Source organism: Podarcis raffonei, chromosome 2, assembly GCF_027172205.1.
Source record: "Podarcis raffonei isolate rPodRaf1 chromosome 2, rPodRaf1.pri, whole genome shotgun sequence".
Classification (NCBI taxonomy): domain Eukaryota; kingdom Metazoa; phylum Chordata; class Lepidosauria; order Squamata; family Lacertidae; genus Podarcis; species Podarcis raffonei.
This window is the reverse complement of record NC_070603.1, coordinates 51228497-51246918: the sequence shown is the minus strand read 5'-3', so window position 1 is coordinate 51246918 and position 18422 is coordinate 51228497. Positions and strand designations below refer to the sequence as shown.

At 38.5% G+C, this 18422-nt stretch overlaps 1 protein-coding gene across 8 annotated transcripts in view; it reads right to left on the bottom strand.

Annotated features, from left to right (window-relative positions):
• Positions 1-5584: 5584 nt before the first annotated feature.
• CSNK1A1 (casein kinase 1 alpha 1) overlaps positions 5585-18422 on the bottom strand; it is a 38390-nt gene continuing 25552 nt past the window's right edge. For 2 of the 8 annotated variants that reach the window (XM_053376573.1, XM_053376580.1), the window contains 2 exons: positions 18260-18408; positions 15118-15372 (listed from right to left, as the gene is read on the bottom strand). In XM_053376573.1, coding sequence (XP_053232548.1) covers positions 15362-15372; positions 18260-18408 — 160 coding nt within the window. In that variant the 3' untranslated portion in view covers positions 15118-15361. Of the gene's footprint in view, positions 7067-11521; positions 11571-15117; positions 15373-18254; positions 18409-18422 lie in introns of those variants that run through there. The other 6 variants (XM_053376579.1, XM_053376575.1, XM_053376578.1 and 3 more) reach the window with 6 other exon arrangements.

Here is an 18422-nt window from a genome sequence, read left to right as displayed (position 1 = left end):
GCTCTTTGTTGTATTTCATAACAGAACAGCACTCATTTTAATGAAATACTATCCTGGAGTATTTGTGTATATTCCCCCACCCACACCAGCAAATATAGTTATTTTATTTTGTTTTCTCTTAGGTGCTACACTTCAACCTTCTACATGTAACCCTTAAAAATAACAGAGCACAGTCGTCCTATGTAACTCTGGGACATCTCCTTAACAGAGACAGACCAAAATCATTCAAAAAAACAAAAACTAGACATTAGCAATAGCCACAGCAAACAAGCTCATTAAGGACATTTTTTAAAAGACCTATAATTTTTACATTAATTCAGTTTAGGCCATTGCTTGGACCAAAGCTTCTGTACCAGTCATAATTTTACACAGCAACAATGAATACCAGCCTTTTTAAAAGCTTGGATTGTTTTTCCCACACTGAAAGCACAATGAAATTGTTGCTCCTTCAGTGGGAGCTTCATCTTACCTGTCTTCAGACACCCACTTCCAGGGGCTTGTGGGAAAATGCAGGGCTACCTCTACTCCAAAGATGCCACACAAGTGAGCTACACAGTTAAGCTGAAGACCAATAGGCTGAATCTGAAGGGGACCACCTTCATTGCACATAGGATTTCCAACCTATGGATGGCCACTCTGATCACATGACATCAAGGTTGAGCTGGCTTATGATCTCTCAGGCTCCTCCATGAAGTTAACACCTGAAGATGGCTATTTCCAACATATTTTGAATGCCCTTCCTTGGGGGTGAAAAATAAGAATATCTCCATATTTTCTGATAAAGGCCAAAACTAGCTTTGAAGTTCATTAGAAATGGTTCAACATATATTTCTCAGCTCATGTTCTGCAAATTAAGACAGCAGATACTTCTCTTAATAGAGCTTACCTCCACAGCAGTGCAAATTTCACTCACCAGAAGCAAGAGCTGCTTCTAAGCAATTAAGATCCAAGATAACTGAACAATAGTGGAATCCAGACTCAGCACAATAGGATAGGGTTTGAAGCTCCCCATTTAAAATACCACTACGGACCACAAACAGAAACAAAACTCCCAGGATGTCAAGGTGTTATTGTTTTTTTTATTTAAAGAGCAGCATATTTTTAAAGGATGATTTAATTCAGAAAAGAGAGCTTGTTTATTGTATATCGGGAAAAATAAAAATATTTCTATATTTCCAAAAGGTTTGATTAACCAAGTCTAGAATTCTAACACTCTGCTCTTGGCCTTTTACTGGCAGAACAGTGCATCTCAGGGCAATCAAGAATTCATAGAATCATAGAATCATAGAATCATAGAGTTGGAAGAGACCACAAGGGCCATCGAGTCCAACCCCCTGCCAAGCAGGAAACACCATCAGAGCACTCCTGACATATGGTTGTCAAGCCTCTGCTTAAAGACCTCCAAAGAAGGAGACTCCACCACACTCCTTGGCAGCAAATTCCACTGTCGAACAGCTCTTACTGTCAGGAAGTTCTTCCTAATGTTTAGGTGGAATCTTCTTTCTTGTAGTTTGGATCCATTGCTCCGTGTCCGCTTCTCTGGAGCAGCAGAAAACAACCTTTCTCCCTCCTCTATGTGACATCCTTTTATATATTTGAACATGGCTATCATATCACCCCTTAACCTCCTCTTCTCCAGGCTAAACATGCCCAGCTCCCTTAGCCGTTCCTCATAAGGCATCGTTTCCAGGCCTTTGACCATTTTGGTTGCCCTCCTCTGGACACGTTCCAGTTTGTCAATGTCCTTCTTGAACTGTGGTGCCCAGAACTGGACACAGTACTCCAGGTGAGGTCTGACCAGAGCAGAATACAGTGGCACTATTACTTCCCTTGATCTAGATGCTATACTCCTATTGATGCAGCCCAGAATTGCATTGGCTTTTTTAGCTGCCGCGTCACACTGTTGGCTCATGTCAAGTTTGTGGTCAACCAAGACTCCTAGATCCTTTTCACATGTAGTGCTCTCAAGCCAGGTGTCACCCATCTTGTATTTGTGCCTCTCATTTTTTTTGCCCAAGTGCAAAAAAATTCAAATTGAACTTCAACTACTTTAACATGTCGTGCCCCATTCTGAGGCACTTGTAAATTCTTGCAAAGACTCTCCTCTATTTAGTATTTTTTTAATATAAAAAAAATCCTAAAGGGCTGATGAATCTGCTCAAACACAGACCTAGGTTGCAAGAGTAGACCCATGGAACAAATAGAAAAAATAACTCCTGCACAGCAGAATAAAATGAAGAGAATTAATGGCAAATTAAGAAGAGGATGCACACACAAAAATTGGAAGACTTGGCCTTGAGTGCTTATGGAGGCATCTGCACAACCAGAGCAACGAACTTTCGCTTTCAGGATGATTTCCTCAAAGACAGGCATGGGAAAACTTCTTGCTGCAAGAGCTCCGTGTCACTTCAGAACATATGCAACATACACATTTAGGAAAGTTTTAAACAGTGTTTACTTGAAAACAGGATGACATGGAGAGTATAGAACCTCTGAACAATATTACTTCAGTACAAAGCTAGTTTAATACCCAGCAGTGGAACCAATCCTAGAATAAAGTTAGCTGACGGGTTTTCAGCAATCTCTATTCACTTAGTAGCCCAGAAACATTTGAAAGAAAAGTTGAACTCAACTCAAATTCCTGAAGACTCTAACAGAATCTTATTATCAATGCTAAGAAAAGCCCAGTTCCAACACGACCACCAAACTGCAGTTCTGACCACTGCGGACAGAAAGGCTGTAAAGAAAAGGTGATTGTTAACTATATGGTCTTGATGTGAATTGTTAAGGAATTATTTTCTTAGTATGTATCAAGAGCAGCTTCTGGCATACTTTTAATATTTTATTGTAAGGCAAGTGCTTGGGGAACCTCTAGCCTTGCTGCTCCATCTGTGTTAAAAGGTAGCTTGAAAAGACCTTTATATGTTTGTTGCAGTTGTTTAAAAATAAATAAGTAAATGGAGGAGGGGGAGCCTGAAAAGACCTGCCATGTTGCCAAATAATTTCTTGTTACCGGTAGATTCCTGTAACAATGTGGCAACACAACCCGTTAAAAATTCATAGCCTAGATTTTGAAAGTTTAATTCAACATTCTGCACTTCTTGGCCTTTATTACAGATAGCAATTAAGGCACCAGCATTAGGCTTAGTGAACAGTTTTATCTGCACACTTCATTGTTCAGAATTCTTGGTTCAAAGCAGGGTTGCAACATTTAGCCAACTGACCTAAAAGATGCCCACAATTAATTGCCCATTTTATGTAAACTTTTTCTTACAGTGTTGACAATAGGCGCCATCTTAAGAGATACATCCATCCTTTTGACACAAAGATTATGGTTACGAGGGGTGCCTGTTTGAACAAGAGTAATTTTAGAAGAGGCATCTTTTTAAAAATTGTTCCTTTAGAAAAAGGACTGCTCTGGTAGAAAGCTAGTCTGGCAGAGGCTCGCCGGGATTTTAGGGTCAGTTTCAGTTGTTGTGGCCCGAGGGCAAGGTGCCGATAGGTGTCCAAGCCTACCACCTCTACCCTTGTCCACCATAGCAAATAAAAGCTAGTTGGGAGGGATTAATTGAGGTCCAGGAAGTAGTTAATGCTTCACTTAGGAAGGCTATACTCAGTCCTCAAAAAGGCAGTGGTAAGGCCTCTTCTCAAGAGACCCTCATTGGAGCTGGAGGTATTGGGTAACTGCAAATAAAATTTTATTATCAAATAAAAATTTATTAATATTTTAAGATGTATTTTAATTGGTGTCTGTTTTTGTGCTTATTGTGTTGTTTTTATGTTAGCTGCTCTGAGCCTGGCCTTGGCCGGGATACAAATATTATAATTATAATTATTACCTAGCCACAAATGTCTTTTCGGGGCAAGTGATTGAGAGGGTGATGACTTGCCAGCTTCTGCCCCATTTCAGTCTGGCTTTAAAAATGTTTTCAGCTCTGAAATGGCCTTGGTCATCTCACATGACCTTTATCAGAAAAGGGGCAATCCTGCTGGTTCTCTTCCTCTCCATGGCCATTTGATACCATTAACCATAGTATGCTCCTGAATCAGCTCTGTGGGTTGCGAGTCAGAGGCACCATATTATAGTGCATCTGCTCTTAACTGCAGAACTAATATTTGAGAGTAGCACTGGGAGACTCTTGCTCTGTCCCCTGGCAGTTATGCTGTGGAATCTGGCAGGGCACAAGTCTGTCCCCATGCTCTTTACTATCTCTTGGAAGCTGTTATCTGGAAATTTGGAAGTAAAATGGCATTAGCATGCCAATGACACACAAGCTTATCTCTCCACTTCATCTGAATCAGAAGAGGCTGATTCAGGTGCTGGACAGATGCCTGGAGGCAATGGGCTGGATGAAGGCCAATAAACTGAAGCTAAACCCTGGCAAGACTGTTTGGGAAGATTGCCTGTTCTGGATGGAGTTGCAATCCTTGCTTAGAGGAGGGTCTTGGGGTCAATGTTACCTTGAGGCCCAGGTGGCGCAAGTGCCAAGGAACACCTATGTCTAGCTACAGTTCTTTTTAGCTACAGTAGTACTACATGCATCCTCTCAAATAGACTACTGTGGTGTTCTCTGTGTGGTGCTGCCCTTGAAAATAGTCCAGAAACTGCAGCAAAGCAGGATCCTGCAGCAGTGATTCCTTAAGGATCAGCATGGTCTGCCTGTTTGCTACCAGCCCAATTTAAGGTGCTGGCTTTGGTTTAGGGCACAAGTACTATTCAAGTACAGGATGGCAGGAAGGATCTGCAGGAGAGGCCCTGCAGGGTGTTCTCTGTTGTGGCACTCCAGGTGTGAACTGCCTCACCAGAGATATGGCACTGTCCCCTATTTTAGGCATTATGTACGACATTTATTTTCCCTGACTTGTGGATTTGGATCACTGCTTGTCAGAATTTCTATTTCTTGATATTTTGTTTTGATATCTGTTCTATGGTTCCTGTACTGGTTTGTGAATTTAATATATTGCTATGCACCTCTTTACAAATCTTCAGATTGAAGGCTGAATGTAAACTTTAAAAATGATGATGTTAACGCTACTTATATACAAATTTGTTCTAATTTATTCAGTGAAAGTTATGCAAACAGACTAAGATTTCTTCAATCAGGTGATAGCTGTAGCTAAACAAGTCAACTGTTTTTGAAGCTGAACTTTTATCTGCTATTCTACTGGTTTCCTATCATTCCCTAGAGAGATTGAAAAATGCATCACAAAGCTAGACGTGCCATACATTACCCATGGTTTCTGCAGTATAACCCATTTCAATCATTTCTTAATTCTTGAGCAATTAAGGAGCTTTTGTTCAGTCTGCATTTTTTTAAAGGGAAGGTAAAATGCCCAACTCACTTAACTGAGCTAACCTGCATGTACCATACCTGTACATAACATTCCACAAATTGTTCTCAAAAGTAGACTATGCATCTTGAAAATGTTCTTGTTCACATGACCATAAAATACCTGAAAATTCAATTTGTGGAAAAACAACTGTTCAAGAGCTTCAGTGTCCCGCATAATATGCACTGCAACCCAAACATGTAACAGGTCCAAAAGTCATAAAAACCATGTACACAATAGGCATCTGGCAGAATTTTCAGACAACTTTTAAAATTTATTCTGACATGCTATAAAGGAATAAGTTACACTGTTAGACGAATCACCAGCAGTAAGAGTATCTTTTAGCTGGATTAGAGTGATAGCCTAAGGCAGTAACCCATGTGAACACTGCACACCGAGATGCTGCCTGAGAACAAGAGTAAATCTGGTCATATCCACTTCACAAGAACTTGAAAAGAAAATTCCTTCTTTTAAAATCCTCCACACACTTCCATTTTAAATCTTCAAAGCTACTTTTGCAAATTAGTCCAGCCAATGCAAGACAACGGCAAGGCTTGTGAGCTGCTGTGATGGGTCTGAAAAGATGCCTTTATTTTTATCCAGTCTCTTGTTACAGTGGGCTGGGTATCGATGCAACAGATTATAAAAATGCAAGAGCGCCCCTCCCCATCAAGAAAAAAAATACAAAATTTATTGAAAAACAAAAGTGAGGAAGAGTTACAACACTAGATCTAAAATGATTAAGAAATAGGACTTTTGCTTTAACAAATGGCCTTGTAGTTGCCCATTTTAAAAAAGGGTGGTATCTAATTTAGATTGCAAATTATCAAGGCAAATTAAAAAAAAACCTCATTTCCTTACAGAAACAGTTTAGTTTTTAATGAACTTGTAAACAAAAAAGCTCCCGTTTCCAAAATAAAAACAAAATTCGTTCATATAGATGTTTACAGTGATTACATTTATCTAAACAACTTACATACAAGTTTCAGTTGTAAGATGTTAACTAAATTTGTGACAAATATGCTGTTTCTCCTTTTATACCAAGAACATTATAGAGTTAATGCAGAGTCCTAAAGATAATCTAGTAGTCGCTAAGTTTCTCTTAAGTCTTCACTTTAGATGCTGTTACTTCTAGCACAGGTAAGCAGGCAGAGTCTTTCATATGCTTAAAAACTGGAATCTTTGGTTACTACCATTGTCAGCTGGCTTATGTCACTCAAGACACCAGCAATTTTAAGAATGTTTTAAGTGTACAGCTTTCAAAACCAGGGAGGAATACCCAGAAAGAGTGCACAATTGTGAGCATTTACAATTTACCACAACTGTTCCTGAAGACTTGTTCATGCCATTCTTCCAAAACAATGAGATCTCATAAGCAGTGTAGTTCAAAGTAAAAAGGTTACAAAAATTGGCATATGCACAATTCTTTCCACCACTTGTGTGTCAACCATTCAGTTAAACTTTTCCACTTGAAAAAATGCAATAGAAAACTGGACACCATGTTTCACTATCTCAGAAATATTCACAATTACAGCTGCTACAACTCAAAGCTGCAGCATCAACGGCGCTGCCCAGAGCCAGTTTATACTGAAATTAAGTTCTTTACATCAAGTAGATGGTTGCCCACAACCACCGGCAAGTGTGTTTATGAACTAAAATTCCTAGGATTTGGGGAGTGATAGATCCTGCTCCATTCTGCTCTGCTTCATCTGTTCTCTTCTTCATGCTCAAAAACCTGGAAGGCAAACAGAACACTTTGATATTTGGAAATAAAAAACAGCCACTTGAGTGGGAGGCTTTAAACAAACATTATGGCCTTCGAAGGAAAATGCTACTCAATTCAAAATTACAGACTTAAATCCGTGCTTGATTGAGTTTGTTTGATAGCAGCCTTGCCCCACGTAAAAAGAGTCCTACTTGTACACCAAGAGAAAGGCATGCAATAATTCACATTTTCCTTAAGGCAATGCTACTATTGGCCGCCAGTCTTAGCAATGCAGCATCGCTATTCATATCCAACCACCATTAGTGAAGTATGATATTTCTTGATACATTCATGCTAGGGCTGCTTACAATTAAGTTTTAGCTCATTAACCACTTTTCTTTTAGCCAATTATATTTAAATAGATTTGCATGTTTAGGATACCGGAAACTGGTCTGTTAGAAAGGCCACTAGAAGTGGCCTTCTCTCATACTCTACATTAACAAAAAGTGGCCCTTGAAATAACTAGCATATTCTTAACTCAAGTCCAACTGATTCAAGTTGCTGCCTATCCATTGAACGAAGCTTGCAGCCCTGATTCATGAATGTGCAAGGGAACAGACTGTAGAATTAAGAGCAGCCGGTACACGGCTTATGATGCAATCCTATGCTTGTCAACTCAAAAGCATGTCCCACTGAGTTCAATAGGGCTTCCTCCCAGGGAAGTGGGTACAAAAGCTGGAAACTTACAAGTACTTGCTCTCTACATAAGAAAAACATTGTCACTTGAGATAATTGTTTTATCTGTGTTTGAAACTGCGGCTATATAGATCTTGCTGTGCACAACTACAAATAATCCAAAATGTGGGTCTAAGAAAGAGACTCAAAGGATGGTTGCCACCTGCAACCAGGATTGAGAGACTTGCTTAAACAGCCAACATCTGCAATAAAACATAACCAGTACAGATTACTGTAAAATCAAGCCATGGTGTGTGCCCGCAGCAAAACAAAAGTGAACAATGCTTTTGCTTTTCTACCATTCATATACACATTTATCCAGCAATTTCCAGCAGCATCCATTCTTTCAGAAGGAATGTACAGTCTGGTCCTTGCCAATGAGCTGAGTCAGAGATCTCTTTTCTGAATGAAAGGGAAGGTATGTCGCATCAACGTACTCGACAAACGTTTCAAATAAAGAAATTTTAGTCTGGCCACAAGCAACCCATTTAAGAGTTTTATTTAATAGTGATTTCTCATCTAATGTAGCTTTGTGGCTTCTCAAATTGTAAGAAACACTACTGGGATTACCAGCACAGAATGGCAGTTGTAGGCTGCTGATGAACATTTAGCAGCATTAGGTTAGGCTTAATAGTCCTTACAATTACGTTGCAATACTGCTAAATGATGCAAAGTTTTGTTTGACTGCAGCTGTTCAAGTTAGGATGTTATGAAACTTAATTCTGCGTATAAACCCAGTAATGTTTACTAAATCACATTTATTCTAAATCCAAATTGTTTACATCTATTTAAATGCCCTGCACAGTTTCCATAAGGAATCTACCCAATCCAAATATATGAAGGAAGCCATCAAGAGTAGACAAACTCTAATATCAGACTAGGGAATGATTTTTATGAAAACACTGATGCTAAGCTTATTCTTGATGATGAGTTACTTTTTTATCAGTTCCACTAAAAATATGAACAACTCACATATATTATACGCATTATTATACACATGCATGCTCAAGGTTTCCTAAAGTAACCAACACAGAGATACATACAACAATGCATATAGCTGTATAAGAATACATGTGTTAATAAATAAAATTATGCTGCAGAAATATGGTACCACATAGGACTTGTGTGCATTGCAATTACAATATACGTTTTTGTGTGTATAATTCTGCGTATAATTAGGCTTTAAAAATAACTGTTAATGGATATGTGGCTCAGACATAGGCAGGCGTTCAATACCTGAGGCTACCTGATGCAGGCAAAGCTCAATTAGGTTGGAACAAACAATTTCCACGTATAAATCCATTTAAAACCAATTTTTCCTCCATCTCTATTTCTATCTCCATTGACATTGAAGCAGCAATCATTTTATAAAATAAGCTATATACACTGTTTCCCTTCATTCACAAGCTCCCTTCATAACCACTGTTTGTACTGCTGGTATGCCAGAGAATGAATACCTACATTTTAGCAGTTGATGGGACTCAAACACAAAACACAAAACACTGACAACACAGCTTCTATGAGGGAAGTGAAAAACCACCTTTCCTTTTCCAGAGAAAGGGATGGGGTGGTCGTGCAAAAGCAGGGTGAATTATGAGACCAATCAGCAGTAGTACGGGTTTTAAAAGAACGATAAAGAAACAGATTCCTCTAGAAAACAAGAGGAAGTTGGGGGGGCAGAGATTTCTCACACAGGGTCTAGGCACAGCAAACTCTGTTACTGAAAAACAAAGGTTTTGGGAAGGACTTTATCTCACATTCATTTCAAACAAATATATATATCCATGGACAAATAGTCAGTAGCACACAAATAGGGCTTGAAAGTTTTTTGGTGAGCCTTTTCTTATTTGGAATGAGGTGGATTTGTGTTCTACTCAGAGGCAACTTCTTTCAAGCTATTCCTGAATTACATTTTAGCAGTCAGTAACCTCTACATTTTCTCTCCCCCATTCCTTACTGGGACTGAGTGGGAAATGTACTTCCTATGGCTATTATTTTCTCCCTGGGTTTGGAGAACCGGTCGTCCCCATGCTAGCTGCCTTCCTGGGGGAGAGAATTTTTCCGCTTCTGAATGCAATGTTGTGTCCTGTTGCTATAGAGCTTCAGTATCAGCAAAACAGAACTGCCTGCTTTGGTGACCCACCATAGCATCCTGCTTCATAGGCTGAAAAGCAGTTGTCAAAGAAACTCCCAATAGTCTGTATAACCAGGCAAGGACATGATCAGGACAAGTGCAGAAAAGGACCGTCCAGTAAAATACAACTGACTGGAAATTGCTGGTAAGGTTTTTTCTCACAGCTGGAAATTTGTTCTCCCAACTTCCATTACAGATCTTGAGTAATATATGAAGATTGTAAACCACTCAGAAATAGATTTTCAAACCTACAACTACACAGGTGGATTCAGTGGCAATTTTCAAAGTTAAGGACACTGCGCCAACATCCATGAACCAGTATGATGTTTAATCTCCAATAACTCTTCATTTTAGTATGCAGCCACAAAGGTTATGTGAGGGAAGAACTTCTTAAAAGAATTTTTAGCTCAGTATTTCCTAGATAGTCTGGAATTCAGCATGATAATTTTAAAGTGTGCAACTATAACCTTCTCTTTTATTCAGGTAGTATTCTAGCAGAACTTATAAACAGTCACATTTTACCAGTAGATTCACAATTTAAAAATTACTAAAATCCATTTTAAGTTAAGATGTCTTAATGTAAGCCATAGTTAACTACCCCATTCCCAACTTCTTCAGTGTTGGCAGTTTTTCTATTCATTCCTTAAACTTATAGCTTCTTTAATCATAAGCATGTCTTGGGCTCCTCCTCACAGCTTCTGAGAAACTTTTCTATGTTCAGGAGATGATCTACTGTGCTAATATTTCTTTGGGGAGCTGAAACCCAATAGAAAAATCGTTAACAGCCATGTGTGGGTGGAAAAATCTCCTGATTGTTTGTGGAGATCTTTGGAACTAGCTTTTAATATGCTATATTCCCTTCTGGGATTGTGCAACAAGATAGACTAATGACACACTATAATTCCTTTCACCTCTGCAGAAAGTAAATATTCTTATAATCTAGGTCAGAAGATTTGGGGCAATCGTTTCATGGCTTTCAAGACTACCACCTACAAAACTTTTAGTCTGAGTAGAGATTGGAAGTTTTCAGGTTTTCTATCATTTGCCCTCTCTACTCTTCTGCACATTTGCATGTTGCACACCTGAAGTCACTATTAATCAGAAAGTTGGCAGCAACCCACAAGCCCACTGTCTGTTGGTCTAAATTAGTCACTTAATTCTGACTCTCCTCAATATTAAACTACTAAACTTCAAAGGACTAAAAAACAAACACCCTTTGCATAACAAATATAGCTGGTGTGCATTTTAAAATATGCAGCCAGTTCATAGGCCTTAGCATTAGAGGTCAGGTATGATACAAGGGATATGGGATACCTAGGTATTATTAGCAGTACTGATAGAAGTCTTCCCTCAGAAATAAGTTAGATGGTTTCAATTTACAATTTTAATCTTCTGGGTTTAACTCCGCCCTTCAGAATTAAGTTTGACAGAATCTGCTGGAGGAACCATCACCAAGACAGTTACACAGCTATGACATTTGTTTTTTGAGAATGTGCTTTCCGTTGTTCAGAAATTAACACAACTAAAGTAACTCAAGACTTGACAAACCGCATTAAAAACAAAAATCTACTTAAGTGTACGAAAACATTTCAAAATTGTTTTATTAATGAAATTACCTTAAATGTGTTGATTATACGTAAGACAAAACTTGAACTCTGCGCTAATCTGAAACCAAAAATAATAATTAAGGCAAAAGCTATTCTGAACAAAAGCATCTATATGTACTAACATTAGGAGAAAAGCATTTACTCTACAGTAAAAGCTTTGAAGTAATATTTCTACGCTCCTGTGGATAGTAGAGGGTACAGGATAAGAGTCAACATCACTTGTACGACTCATTGTTCTGCAATAACCCATGCTTGACTTGACATTATGCAGTTAGAGACTATAGACCACTAGCTCCAGGCACACTGGCATTTAATATATACAGTAGTTTATCATCTTCACTCAGTGAGGAAAAACTGCAGAGGCACAAGCCCAGTGGTATCAAAGAAAAAAGAAAAAAGCTTTATTTAGTTCAGGTGACAGTCTTCCAGTTTTCAATTACAAATTTAAATTGATAGTATAATGCTGACCAAAACTTAGCAATTGGCCCACTGGGTTTCTCTTTTGAAATTAAGGAGGCATTTTTTTTTTTTTTCTGGAAAAAAGCAATAAAAAAATTTATAAAAAAAAAAAAATGAAATTAAGGAGGCAACCTCTTGACTGTACTATAATTAAGGTTACTGAAAGGGAAGAAGAAGAAAAATCCCTCCACTGAAATGTAAATATACAGAAGGAGTGACCTAAATTCATCATTACCACTCACTGGGCCTGGCCTTGAATACTATGGAATTAGCAGTATATGTATACTGCAGACACAGACATTTAATAAGTTAAATATGGTAGAAAACACCATACGTTAGATCTTTTAAGCATCAGAGTCTGGTAGTGGTTTAGTACATAGAAGCCTTCATTTAAAGATTTTACCTTTTCCAGAAAGTCGTCCCCCACCCCCAAGTTTCAGACTTTCAACGATATTGCAACACAAGAACTAGTGTTCCAACTGCTCCTTGCCCAAGTGCATTGCCACTGCCTTTCCCATTACTACCAATGTGAAAAACAAAGGGAAGCCTACTAATTAATCACCAAAGCAGCAGGTAGCACAATATTTATGTCCAAATGCACATCACTGGCTTACAGCTAACTGTGTGAACACTTCCATTGAAGAGCACGGTCTGAGGTGCAATTTCTATAACTGTACACGTGCATGTCATCATGAGATGTTGCAGTTAAAGTGATGTCACCCTTCAATACCCCTCCCCTTACTGTTCACATTCAGAATCCCCCCTTTCTCACCCACAAAAAGAAAACTGTCTAGAAAGGTAATATTGAGAGAAGAGCTTGTTATTGTGTTGTTAGACGCTACAATTCTATTAGCTTTCTTACTCTGATAGCTCTTAACACATTACTTCAGCACAGCCTTTACTTTGCTCCTGCTGCACTTAGCTTTTCCTCAAGAAGCAGTGCACATCTCGGTTTCCCTTCTCAACTGAGCAATACTTTCAAGCAAGTTTCCTTAGTTCTACCTAAAAGCGTCCCTGCACCTCAACTGGTTGCTTAAATATACTTGGTGGTGCATATTCACACAGAATATACTGACTCACTTTCTAGTCTGAACTGAACTTGTGAGACATACTCCAGTTATAGTGTATAACCTTTATTAAACCCTATAAATTTCTTGGAGGTAAACCAGCTACTTTCAAATCACATCGGAGTGGCTATTGTATAGGACCTAAAAGGGGTTAAACACAAACACCGTATCTAAGATTTTGTATCTAGGATACTGATGTCCCCATAGACAAAAAGGGTTTTTGTTTAGCAAACCAGGCTTCCTATGTTTCCATGACCATCTTCGTCTGGCTACATTCGTATTGTTCTACAGAGGGTACTGAGCCAAACTAAATACTAGCAAAATCAGAAGTGAAACTAAATACTCCTCCAAAGGTGCATACATTTTGTTACATTAAGGGGATTCAGCTCCAGTCTGCAGTGGTAGTTTGGAGATGGAAGTTTACCAGTCGAAACAATTACTAGTTGAGAAACAAAGCAAAACAAGATGAAAAAAATACTGTCAAAGCCAACTCTTCGTGGCCACAGTAGTGTCAAGGTGTTTTAGGAGTTGGGTTTGATAGAAATTTCATCTGAATACACAATGCAAAGTTGAATACAAGCATAAAACTACTTCTTGCACTGCCTTTCTATGTACCTGAATGAAGATAAACTGACAATTGTGACAATTCCACTATCTAAATATATTAACGGAATCCTTTCATTCTAAAATTACAGTAAACCACAAGCCTGTGGCTGTGATGAACTAAGCAATATTGAACTAAACAGAATCTTCAAAACTATATAGGTAGATATGAAACTTTCCATATTATACTTTTTAATAAGTGGCTTTTGGTACAGTGCTTATTTAATAGATTAACTCTTTGCTTACAATGTTTATAGATAACATAAAAAACCAAGACTATTATTTTATTAAAATACAAACTCAAATAGTGTATAATTTCCTATTTACAATGTCCTTCAAATAAAAACCATCAACTTATTTATAGAGTGGAACAAAGAAAAAATTGCCTTTTCATTTCCTAGTTCATTTTTCATCTTTGACTGCCGAATTCCAAATGAAGCCAATAGCACTCTCTCCACCTGCTGAGGCGGCTTTGCTGTGAAAAGCTGGCTTAGTTCTTGGGGAGGGGGGACTTGTGTCTCCAGATGCTTAACAAAAGCTTTCACCAGTTCACTGGAGTGAGTGGCCTTCTTTAAAAAAGTTAAGGAACAGGTATGTATACCTTGAATAGCCAACCTCTAGCGCTGAGGTTACAGGCGAGTTTACTGAAGAAAGCTTATGTCACAATGTCTTATTCATCAGTCAGGCATCTAACTTGCATTCGGGGTTAAAATATAGGCAAGGAAGATTCAGTTAATTTAATGCTTGATTTATATTGAAACTGAATTCTGTTGGCACATTTTTCTTCAAGATCGTGGTCTTCTTTCCAAATTTTTGACAGAATCAGTAATCTTTGTGTAACACAAGTGATGAATTAGATTTCAAGATTCCAAGCAGTCTACCTTTTTTTTACTTCAGGAAATGATGAAAAGTTGCTAATTCCATCTGCATGGTGATTGTTTTCTTCAAAATGTTCATTAGAATAGGCCAGTTCATAAACAAACTGTGCAACAGGTCAGAGGAGCTGACGTCAGCTGTATCTTGGGGAAGAATTAGTTTAAATCCACCTGCTCTCTTCATTAAAGTCAAAGCAAGTTGGCTGTAGAAGTATTTTGAAATTTCAGTGTTTTCTTCATCTCAGACACTCTTCTCTTTCATCAACACCCTGAACCTATGCATATTTGCTCAGAAGCCCTACTGTATTCAATGTGGCTTATTTCCAGTAAGCTAAAAGATCCATTAAATAAAACCTGTGGCATTTCATGTTTCCTCCATCATGCAGATCTTATGCACTGTACATTTGCAGAATTGCTTCTGGCTGCTGCAAACTCTTAAGTTTTCACCCCTGCCTCTCCCAAGTTGAGTTCCTAACATCAGATATTCTGAAAAAAAAATCCAACATCTGCTTTCAGCTAAAGAGCTTTTTGCTGAATCATTACAGTAACTTTTCAGCAATGGCTATTTTGACTTATGAAATAAAAGCCTGGTCATAATTACTGACCTGTGCCAATAAAGATTTTATTCTGATCACCCACAAAAGGGTTAGTTGCACTAACAAACAGAGCATTTTTCATCAACTACTATTATGAAATCATCCATGGTTCCAATTGGATGAAGATATCTTGTTTGAAGCATGCAGTTTATTGTCCAATATGTATTTAAGTTGCAGCACTGCTGGTTTTGGTGGCACCAGCAGATGACTATGAAGCTGTAGATGTTGCAAACGGATAGTTATAACCTCTTATATGGACCCTGAAACAAAAACAATGAAAAGTCAACTTCTGTAATTGAGTACACTTGCTTTAATTGTAAAATTTGCCAGACCCATTCTTTAAAACACACACACACACACGTCCACAGAGCTGGGATATGCTTAAAGCATGTAGGAATTGTGTTTATGGGAAACTATTACATTCTGTGGAGCTGTTTTGCTCTAAAACAAGGAATGTTTGCTATGAATACGGGATGTGACCATCCTTTACGACAACAATGTTTGCATTCATAAATTCTTATTCAGAGGCTTGGTCTGCTGTGGATGTCACTTCAAAATATTTACAAGGAAAAAGCCAAATATAAGCTCATATTTAACAATGTGTCAGCCCTCTCAAAAGCAAATTAGTGATTTTTTTTCACTATGGCATAACAAGTGTTGCACAATCTTCAACCAGAGTATTTGCTTATGCTGAACAATCAATAATATGAGAAGTCCTACAGCAGCAGCAAGAGTGCAATTAACATATTCCCATAAATTCAGTATTTAATTGTACATTGAAACTCCAAAACAATCCACCCCAATATGCTCTGCTTATATTAGCACAGCAATATGTGGGTACAATAAATAAGAAAAGTGCAAAAATGTTTACTAACCAGTTGATCCAGAGTGTTCACATAGGTCCACATCATTTGAAGTCATTTCTTCTTGAGAAGCATTTCTTACAACATTTCATTCTGAAAACCAGGCCTTGCTTCTTTGTCCCACTGTTTCCATTTAATACACCTCCCCCCTGATTATTTTGTTTAACACTGGAAGAATTTATTTTCCAATAAGAGCCTTCTATTTGCCAGAAAGTCATGTAACAGCTAATTGTGACCAACCCTAGATGCTAAGAAGAGCAAACAAAGCTGTCCTTTCCCTACCTGCCTTGAGTTTCTTCTCTGTGTTGCATCCACTCCTCTGCCCCACCTCAGAATAACAAAATAGCCAGCAATCTCAAGTTTTGTTCAACTCACATTCCTCTGGCCCTACAGAATTATTTGTACTTGGTGGAGAAATGCGAAATTAGTGCTTTCTGCTGTCTTGTCTCCCTCTCCTCATGTAAAGGCACTGATCAAGATTATCTACTTTAAGATTAAGCAGACTTTTCAGAAGCATTTGCTTATTACTGGACAGACTATTTTTTCCATTTTATGAAAAGTAGTAATTCAAATTCAGCTGGTAAGAGTAATAATGTTTACCATTTGTGAATTGAGCAAATTGCAGTATTCAAGGACTTGAGACTACAAAATAGGACTTACAAGGCAACTCAAGTGAACTCAGTGGATGAATATGGTAAAACATAGGTTGTTTGTCTGCTAAAGCCAAGAACTGGATGCTCAAATCTATGAAGACTTGTAGTCCCTTTGGCCCAGACCTCTTTGTTCCATTCTATTATCTTTTGACCATGTCTGCCCCACGGATACCAGGATGCAAACCAATTTCAGCAGGTAAGTTCACTTTATTCCATGTTAAGTTCAGGTAGGTACAATCATCACAGTCTTGTCTCAGATTGCTTCACTGAAGGCTTCTCTTCTCTTCAGACACCCCAGTTTCTGGCATTTTTGGAGACTCTGCTTCTCAAGAAGAGTGAAGTCTTCACTAACTCATAGACCTTCATTGTCCCCCTTCCCCCCTTATTCAGAAGACAATAGTGAATGGCTACGCTTCAAATGTGTTAAGCGCACAATAAAATTTGAGAGATTTTCTACTATTTCCTTCAGCGCATTGTGAGCTCTACCTCATTCTTTCTTGTCTGGAATAGGTGTATTCCACCCTCCACCCCCACTAGGATTGTTTTTCAGGCTCTTTATTCAAGGACTGTCATGATGGTCCCCTATGACAGGTACAACCCTATCCATTCCCACCACAGGTTAGTAGCAGGCTCAGCTCCTAGCTATCTTACTGTCCACCTTCCTGCTGTAAAATGGGTTCCGTTTAAACCTGAATTACTGCAGATGTGGCACCCACCATTTGCAATTCTGTAGATGTCACCTCATGAAGCTGCCTCATGAAGTGCATCACCCTGAGAGATCTTGGAACCCCCATTCTAGGAAGGAGCAGAGTGAGCTCCTTTGTGGGTAACAAGCCAACCTGATAGAGGACATGGCTCACCTATAGCCACAAAAGCCCAGGATATACAGTACTGGGCTGTATTTATTAGGCTTTGGACAGAAGTTCTCCCATGGTTTGGTCTTCATAGAAAACCAGTTTAAGAGGTGTCAGTGTTGAAAACATATTAAATTCAGTTTTCATTTGAATCCACATTTTGATAAAAGCAAAAACTTAATGTAATGGACAGTTACAATTCAATTTAAATTAAAGAGTCCCCTTATTAGTTCACCCCACAGGATAATCCATGCCTGGATTTGTAATTGAAGATGGAAAATTAACACTATCTATGCCAAGGAATAAAAATCCATCACACAAGTGCTTTAGGCAGAACTCCAAGTGAGATCATGCCTACTTTTCCATCTTCATTTTGGATGCAAGAATAAAGGTACCCGTACCAAAGCTTCTAAATGCTGACCCAATAGAAAAAGGAAACAGAAGGCTTTCCTCTTAAAAAGTGTTAGGTCTAGGATTTTGGATCATACTCTTTGTCATGTTCCCAACACCAAGCCAGTTTTGAAGAGGGGTTAATGCGGGAGCAGAAGATGCAGTGGTTAAAATGACCCAACATCCCCAAAGAAATGATATGAAAAACAAGGACACTTGGTTTAAAGTTAGTAGTCAAATTTTCCAAGGACGTCCGTTCTCTTTAATACTAAATAGCCAAATGTATGTTTTTAATGGCCTCCTTGATCTAACACTTAACTTCACCGACATCCAAATTAGTGTTTATTATTTTTGGACTGTAACGTCACTTGGTTCTTGGCTACTAACCTTTCATGTTACTCTTGGATTTGTCAGTTTGCTTGCCTGTGGGGGTTTGGGCTTGCTGCCCCTGCCCACTGGAAGAGGCTGCCTGCTGTGCTGCTTTCTGCTTTAACATTGTCCAGTCAAATGTGTAGTCATATTGGTGATTCAGAGTCCTAGTGAGCAGAAA